At 39.3% G+C, this 9209-nt stretch overlaps 1 protein-coding gene across 1 annotated transcript; it reads right to left on the reverse strand.

Annotated features, from left to right (window-relative positions):
• Positions 1 to 2853: 2853 nt before the first annotated feature.
• Positions 2854 to 3822, reverse strand: LOC101107469 (olfactory receptor 51V1-like). Its single transcript, XM_012096582.4, has one exon. The coding sequence runs from the start codon at positions 3793 to 3795 to the stop codon at positions 2854 to 2856; it is 942 nt and encodes a 313-aa protein (XP_011951972.3). The 5' UTR covers positions 3796 to 3822.
• Between the last annotated feature and the right edge of the window lie 5387 nt (positions 3823 to 9209).

Here is a 9209-nt window from a genome sequence, read left to right on the forward strand (position 1 = left end):
AGTAAGGTAATAAATCTATGCTTCAGCCTAACAGATTTGCAGTAATTCATTACAGTAATAATAGAAAACTAATACAGAGATATCTTATAGTCAGTTGAAGAAACAGTTGCTGTTTTCAAAACAGGGCAAGATTAATCCTATAGAAATTATTATATTGATGACCTATGGAAACAAAATGGCAACCCACTCTAGTATTCCTGCCTGGAGAATCCCACAGACAAAAGAGCCTGGCAGGCTACAGTCCATGGGGTCGCAAGAGTTGGACACGACTTAGCAACTAAACCACCACCACTTTGAATTTGATGATTTAAATTCTGGTAGCAGTCTGTCTGTGGATGTAATAGCAACATAGCATCATCGGTGAAGTGGGTATTTTCAGACATCTTGGTAACTGGATTCTAAAGCACTGGAAACATAGAAATGAATCAGAAATGTCTTCTAGAGGAAACAGCTAGAGGTTGCAGAAGGATGAAAGAAACATGTAGAATCTTTCTGCATAATGTTAAAGATTCAATTTGAAAACAAAAATTCAAACAATATATTCAATGTTGTCATATAATGGGACCAGAAATCCTTATGGACTCATGGTGCTGTGATTTTACTGACTCAAATTCTCTGCAATGGGATGATATTTAGTGTTTGCTTGGCAGATGATGAGAGCATTATTTAGCATAGTCCTTATCTAGAAGGGGAAAAAAAAATAATACAGTCATTGAAAAGCAGTTAGCCAATTATTTGCCTGTGTAGATAAAAATTGCAATCATGTATCCCATTGCTCATATGAATTGAAAGATAATACCATATGTGTCAAAATGCAGACTATTCTGGATAAACCCATGCCAACTTAGTGCTTTTGTGCCCCGTAAACAAGGATGAACTTGATTCATTCACCACAAATATGAAGCTCATTTTCTTCATAAAAATACAAAAAGGCATGGAAAGAAATATCTAACTGTGCAAGTAGATTTATTCAGGATTCACTTATTCATTTGTTTTTTAAATAAAACTTGTTTTGACAGTACCCTCTGACTCATGGCTAACTGTAGTATTGAGGATGATGTGTGGCAGAACCAATACAATATTGTAAAGTAAAAAAAGAAAAAAAAAGAAAAGAAAAGAAAAGAAAAATCAATCTCTTAAAAAATAAAATAAAATATAAGATAATCATTAAAAATGATGAATTCATCAAATCACCATGATGTACATTTCAAATATCTTTAAAATACAATGCCATACAGAAATCCTAATGATAGCTAGCTGGAAGTACCTTTTCAGCACAGGGAACTCAGCTCAGTGATCTGCAATGACCTCGAGAGGTGGGAGAGAGGCTTAAGATGGAGGGATATATGTTTACATAAATCTGATTCATGTTGTTGAATAGCACAAATCAACACAACATTGAAAAGCAGTTATCTTCCAATAAAAAATTTAAAGAATGTTTTTTTTTTAATTTCAAAAATAAAACCACATACTAACTTTTATAAAGACAGCTGAGCCCTGAAGAATTAATGCTTTTGAACTGTGGTGTTGGAGAAGACTCTTGAGAGTCCCTTGGACTGCAAGGAGATCCAATCAGTCCATCCTAAAGGAAATCAGTCCTGAATATTCACTGGAAGGACTGATGTTGAAGCTGAAACTCCAATACTTTGCCCACCTGATGCGAAGAGCTGACTCATTTGGAAAGACCCTGATGCTGGCAAAGATTGAAGACAGGAGGAGAAGGCAATGACAGAGGATGAGATGGTTGGATGATATCACCGACTCAATGGACATGAGCTTGAGTAAACTCCAGGAGTTGGTGATGGACAGGGAAGCCTGGTTTGCTGCAGTCCATGGGGCTAGAAAAAGTCAGACACGACTAACTGACTGAACTGAACTGAACTAATTTTCAAAAAGATATTTAGTAAAAATGTAGAATGAAGAGTATTCATGCAATAATGTCATCTTAAGAGCATAGAGAGAGATTAAGAAGACAATATTTGCAATAGAGAAATTATTGATTTTCTTATGTCCAAATTCCTTCAATAGACTTCCATAAGGTCACTAATGGGGAAAAATAACTAGATGAAAGGGAAAGTTCTGCATCAGTTTCAAATGATATTTACATCACCACTAGAAATGAGGAAAACCCAATTTCACTGCATCATGTTTTTACATGCTTCTGCTGCTGCTGCTAAGTCACTTTAGCCATGTCCCACACTGTGTGATCCTATAGAAGGCCGCCCACCAGGCTCCACCGTCAATGGGATTCTCCAGGCAAGAGCACTAGAGTGGGTTCCCATTTCCTTCTACAAAGCATGAAAGTGAAAAGTGAAAGTGAAGTCATTCAGTCGTGTCTGACTCTTAGCGACCCCCTGGACTGTGGCCTACCAGGCTCCTCCGTCCATGGGATTTTCCAGGCAGGAGTACTGGAGTGGGTTGTCATTGCCTTCTCCAGTTTTGACATGAACATTACATAAAAGTCTGAACCATAGATGTATTTTCAAAATTTTAGTTAGTTAGAAATAGGTCTAGATGATTAAAATGTTGATGAATTCAGGGTAACACAATTTTTATATGATAATCATGCTTAAAGAATATGTCCATAAAATGTAGAGACATTCCTTGTCATGTTCATAAGAACTATGATTATTCTACAGCAAATTGCAGAAGCCTATCCTGGAATATAGATTAGAAAAACTCAATTCTCACCTTTATGATTAGCAAGACATGTAAGTTCTTTATACTCAAGCCCTCATAAAAGAACAAAAAGTTATAGAAAATAGTACTCAACGTGTAAATGGTTGCACAAATAGGAACTAGCTTATTGTGTTGATATTACAGTATTCTTACTGATAAAAACAAAGAGTTGTACTACATTTTCAGAGAAAACCACATCTTTATCCTGCTTCGAATCTGTTGGGTCTTTATGCTATAGATTATTGGATTCATCATGGGAGGAAAGAGAATGTAGATGTTTCCCATAAAGACATGAACCAAAGGTGAGAGATGCTTTCCAAAGCGGTGTACCATAGTGAGACCAATGATGGGAATGTAGAAAACCAGAACTGCACAGAGGTGGGAGACACAGGTCTCCAGAGCCTTGAGCCTCTCTTTTCGAGATGCAATTGCCAGCACCGTATGCAAGATGAAAACATAGGAGATAAGAATAAGGACAGCATCCAACAACAAGGTACAAATCACCAGAGCCAGGGCATAGAAGCTATTGAAGCGAATGTCAGAGCAGGCCAGCCGGAGTAGATCCTGGTGCAGGCAGAAGGAATGAGAGAGAACATGAGGTCTGCAGTAAGGAAAGAACTTCAAACGGATGATGACAGGAAGAATAGACAAAGAGCTTCTTGCCAAAATGGTCATCATGAAGTAAATGATCCTGCTATTAGTCAGAATGGATACATATCTCAGAGGATTGCAAATTGCTATCAAGCGATCAAAAGCCATGGCAAGAAGGACTCCAGACTCCATGAAAGATAGTCCATGAACAAAATAAGTCTGGGAAATGCAGGCATCTAGACCAATCTCCTGGCTGAGCCCCCACATAGTCCCCAGCACCATGTATACTGTGGACAGCCCCATGAACAGGTCAGTGAGGGCCAGCATGGCCAGGAAGTAGAACATGGGCTCATGCAGGCTCGGCTCAGTATGAACCACATGCAGCACCAGGCAGTTTCCCAGGAAAACCACAGCATAGATCAAAGAAAAGGGAACTGAAAACCCAGGATAGTATTGTTCTAGGCCGGGGAACCCCGTGAGAATGAATATCGAAGAGTTGATATTGGAAGCAGAAGAAGCAGACATGAATATTTGAAAAATAAGAGCAGTCAGATATAACACAGCTTCTTGGATTATTACCCAGGGAAAGCTGATTGTAGAATCCCAGGGAGTGTCAACTCTGTATTAGAAGTTACAGCACAAGATGACTTCATAGGGAACCTCCTTGGTATTAGTCTCAGAAGTTAGAGAAGATAATCAAGATCCTGATGATTGTAGGCAGAGTGAGTCATAAACTTCATTCCCTTTCGGTCTCTCTGAGAGACTAGCAGCACACAAGCCAGGTGACAGTGACTGCAGTTATTGAGAGCACAATGCTGTCTTGCTCTGCTGCTCCTGAGAAGCCTCTGCACACTCTCTCCATCCCAAGTCCTTGAGCCCAGGCAGTCAGAGTGTTCACATTTATGAGGAAGGAAAATAGAGGACTGATTGTGTGAGTCCAGTGAACCTATGCTCCTGTGCACCTGTGTCCCCTCGGGGGAATGATGCAAGTGAGAGATTCTGTGTGGTCACTTAGAAAATAGTAGTGCCCTGGAAATGTGAGAAATAGATGAATAACTTCATTTTCCTGGGAGCCCACAACTCTTTTTTAATCTTAGAGGAACATAACTGCATGGACTGAAAATTCAACACTTACTCAAAAGGAGAAGGCAAAACATGAACATTCAATGAGAAAATAGAATATCAGCATTCTGAAGCATTTTTCTTGACTCGTTTTCACTTTGAAATAAGAAATATATTTTAGTAAGTCTTATTTATTGTTTTATTACTTACTTATTCATTATTTATAGCTTTATTCTTAAAGAGATGGGAATACCAGACCATCTTACCTGCCTCTTGAGAAATCTGTATGCAGGTCAGGAAGCAATACTTAGAACTGGACATGGAACAACAGACTGGTTCCAAATCAGGAAAGAAGTATGTCAAGGCTAAATATTATCAACCTGCTTATTTAACCTACATGCAGAGTACATTATGCAAAATGCAGGGCTGGATGAAGCACAAGTCTAGATTGCCAGGAGAAATAGCAACAACCCCATATATGCAGATGACACCACCCTTATGGCAGAAAGCAAGGAAGACTAAAGAGCCTCTTGATGAAAGTGAAAGAAGAGAGTGAAAAGCCTGGCTTAAAACTCAACGTTCAGAAAACTAAGATCATGGCATCCAGTCACATCATTTCTTGGCAAATAGGTTGGGAAACAATGGAAACAGTGAGAGACATTATTTTCTTGGGCTCCAAAATCACTGTAGATGGTGACTGCAGCCATGAAATGAAAAGACATTTGCTTACTGGAAGAAAAGCTTAGCCAACCTAGGCAGCATATTAAAAAGCAGGGACAATACTTTGTCAACAAAGGTCCATCTTGCCAAAGCTATGAGTTTTCAAGTAGTCATGTATGGATGTGTGAGTTGGACTATAAAGAAGGATGAGCACCAGAGAATTGATGCTTTTGAACTGTGTTGTTAGAGAAAACTCTTGAAAGTCCCTTGGACTGCACAGAAATCCAACCAGTCAATCTTAAAGGAAATTGGTCCTGAATATTCATTGGAAAGACTGATGCTGAAGCTGATTCTCCAATAATTTGGCTGCCTGATGCAAAGAACTGACTCAATGGAAAAGACCCTGATGCTGGGAAAGATTGAAGGCAGGAGTAGAAAGGGCCACAGAGGATGAGATGGTTGAATGGCATCACTGACTCAATGGACTTAAGTTTGAGTAAGCTCCAGGAGTTGGTGATGGACAGGGAAGCCTGGTGTGCTGCAGTTAATGAGGTCGCAAAAAGTTTGACATGACTGAACAAGTGAACTGATTTATTGTTTTTCTCTAAATGTCTTTTTTTAGTTGATTTTTCTGTCTTCTGAACTGTAGCGAAATATGTCTCCTTTTTGACAGACATAATAAAGAGAACCATATAATAAAATTTTTTAAAAATATGCTATAATAATGACAAACATTTGGGCTTCACAGGTAGTGCTAGTGGTAATAATACACCTGCAATGCAAGGGAAATGGATTTGATCCCTGGGTGAACAAGACCCCCTGGAGGAAGAAATGGCAACCTGCTTTTGTATTCTTGCCTGGAAAATTCCTTAGACAGAGGAGCCTGGCAGGTTACAGTTCATGGGGTTGCAAAAATCAGATAAGACTGAGCACATACACGTATTGCTAAAACATTCAATTAGGGTTAATTTTACTTAGTTCGTCATGCATTTATCTATGAAACATTTAATGTATTTTCTCATATTCACATGTGTATAATTATTGTCCAGTGCTTTATATGAAATTTTAGATAACTTTTATTCAATTTGTTCCTCTGAGGCAACTCAGTAAATCTTTTCTTGTTTAAAAGTTTCAAATATAGCACACAAACAGTTTTCTTGATTCATTTAGAGTAAGTTTCTTATCTGATGTCTCATGATCCTCAAATTCTTTAGTATGTGTTTTATACAAATAATGACAATCTCCTACATGACAATAATACAACCATCAAATCATGAAATTAACACTGACACATTACTACCATTGCCTTTGTAGAACCCAAGGCTGTATATTGTCACCCTGCTTATTTAACTTCTATGCAGAGTACATCATGAGAAACACTGGGTTGGAAGAAGCACAAGCTGGAAACAAGATTGCTGGGAGAAATATCAAGAACCTCAGATATGCAGATGACACCACCGTTATGGCAGAAAGGGAAGAGGAACTAAAAAGCCTCTTGATGAAAGTGAAAGAGGAGAGTGAAAAAGTTGGCTTAAAGCTCAACATTCAGAAAATGAAAATCATGGCAACTGGTCCCATCACTTCGTGGGAAATAGATGGCGAAACAGTGGAAACAGTGTCAAACTTTATTTTTTTGGGCTCCACAATCACTGCAGATGGTGACTGCAGCCATGAAATTAAAAGACGCTTACTCCTTGGAAGAAAAGTTAGGACCAGCCTAGATAGCGTATTAAAAAGCAGAGACATTACTTTGCCGACTAAGGTCCTTCTAGTGAAGGCTATGGTTTTTCCTGTGGTCATGTATGGATGTGAGAGTTGGACTGTGAAGAAGGCTGAGCGCCAAAGAATTGATGCTTTTGAACTGTGATGTTGGAGAAGACTCTTGAGCGTCCCTTGGACTGCAGGGATATCCAACCAGTCCATTCTGAAGGAGATCAGCCCTGGGATTCCTTTGGAAGGAATGATGCTAAAGCTGAAACTCCAGTGCTTTGGCCACCTCAGGAGAAGAGTTGACTCATTAGAAAAGACTCTGATGCTGGGAGGGATTGGGGGCAGGAGGAGAAGGGGACGACAGAGGATGAGATGGCTGGATGGCATCACTGACTCGATGGATGTGAATCTGAGTGAACTCCAGGAGTTGGTGATGGACATATAGGCCTGGTGTGCTGTGATTCATGGGGTCGCAAAGAGTCGGACATGACTGAGTGACCGAACTGAACTGACTGAACTGAATATAACTTTCCCCAATTGTACCTTTAATATAATTTATATTAGAAACATTTTGGTTCAGAATTATTTGTGTTAGTATTAATAGTTCTGTTATTCTAGTCTCTTCTCTGATACTTCCTCAAACTTGTCTTGTTTTATATGACACAAACCTGAACATCACAGGTCATGTATTTTGTAGAATGTCCCTCAGTGGGGTTTGTTTGATGGGTCCTCATTGTTAGATTTCAATTATGCAGGCATGCCATGGTTGTCAGTCTCTTTTCTTCCCATGCATCTGTTTCACGTTATTCCTGTTATGAATTTGCCCCATTGTGGATGATTATCTTGTTAGGTGAGGTCAGCCAGGGTTTGTCCCTATAAAGTTACATATTTTCTTTTGGCATTTAATAAGTATTTTGGGGAAGAGAATATTCACTATCATTATTTTTATTGTTCAATTTAATGTTGATTTTATAATGTTCCAGATTTGGCCAGTGGGGCACCATAATCTGGCGTTGGCATGTTTTTGACTTGTGTTCATTATTCTTGGAACACTTCTTTGGTTTTTGGTACAACAGTGTACTCAATGTACTTTCACTAACCTGGCCCTGGAATCATCCATTTTCCCAAGAAGTTATGGCTCTTTTTCATACAGATCACTATTCAGAAGCTGAGATTTGCATTCTAGACATGTCATTTCTACTGGATAAACAATGCTCCTATTGGTTATTTCAGGGGCATTAGCTAGGTATTAAATCTACCCACTTATACTGAAAACGTCGATTCCACCTTTATACAGCTAATTCTCATTATTCATGGTAGTTCTGTTCTATAAAGTTGCCACATACACTGAACTGGTGACCACAGAAATATTGTTTCTAGGGGAAATACAAGGGTAGGTTTCTACAAGTCTTGGTCACAGCATCTTTGTTTTTGTTTGTTTGTTTGTTTGTTTGTTTGGTTTTTTTTTTTTTGCTTTTGACAGCTTTGTGCATATAATAGCATAACAGACCTACTGTTATGTTATATAGATTCACTTGCCCATGACTCTATAAAACAAGCCAGTCTCACAAGCACTGAATACTAGTTCATGCACAACACTGTTTCCCTATATAACACTTAGTAGATATTTCAAAAATATCTTCCTGACTCCTGAGGGAGCACGTGTCAGAGACCTGTGTCCCCCACGATGACCAACACCTCAGCTCCAAGGTTACTTTCAACATTTAGAGGCCCAGTGGCCTCCTTTCCATGCTACCCTGGGTCACAATGTGAGCGAAAACATCTCGAGCCCAGCAGTCGTGGGACTTAAAATGCACTGGAACAGGAGGCCAGTGCATGTTGGCAGTTCCAGGGAGAGCTCTGGGGAGTGGCCTGTAAGGGATGCAAAGAAGCTCTTTGAGGTCAAGGATTCCACCAGAGTTCTACACTGTGCTTTACTAAGATAAGCACTGGGTTTTCTATGAAACTGGATAGGATTCAAATCCCATATCTGTTTTATATGAATCTGTGACCTGAGGAACTACCTGCATCATACATCCATAAGCTCAAGCCCTGAACCACTGGAGTGGGAACACTGACTCAAAGACCCTAGACTACCAGAGAACTAATGTTAAGGAGTATCAGATAGCAAGAACTCACACAAAGGAAACCACTTGAATACAAGACCTGGCATCACCCAACCGCCAGTAGCACCCTGCACAGGAGGCCTCATTTAAACAACAAACAAAGCAAAAATACAAACCCAAGCATCAGCAGACAGGATTACCACCTCACTCAGCCTTGCCCATCAGAGGAAAAACAAACAAACAAAAACTCAGTACAAGTCTCACCCTATACGAAGCTTACACAAATGACTGGACCAACTTTAGGAGGGCAGAAACCAAAGGAAGAAAGGATTCAACTTTCTTCAAGGAAAGAATTCAACCTGAAGCCTGCGGAAAGAAGACCTCAAACACAATAAGTTAAAAAAAATAGTGATAAGGAAGATAAATACTACACAAATGAAG

The sequence above is a fragment of the Ovis aries genome, chromosome 15 (assembly GCF_016772045.2).
Source record: "Ovis aries strain OAR_USU_Benz2616 breed Rambouillet chromosome 15, ARS-UI_Ramb_v3.0, whole genome shotgun sequence".
Classification (NCBI taxonomy): Eukaryota; Metazoa; Chordata; class Mammalia; order Artiodactyla; family Bovidae; genus Ovis; species Ovis aries.

What these genes read in the sequence shown, in the direction of transcription:
- LOC101107469 (XM_012096582.4), bottom strand. Translation starts at nt 3,795, where the DNA reads ATGTCTGCTTCTTCTGCTTCCAATATCAACTCTTCGATATTCATTCTC.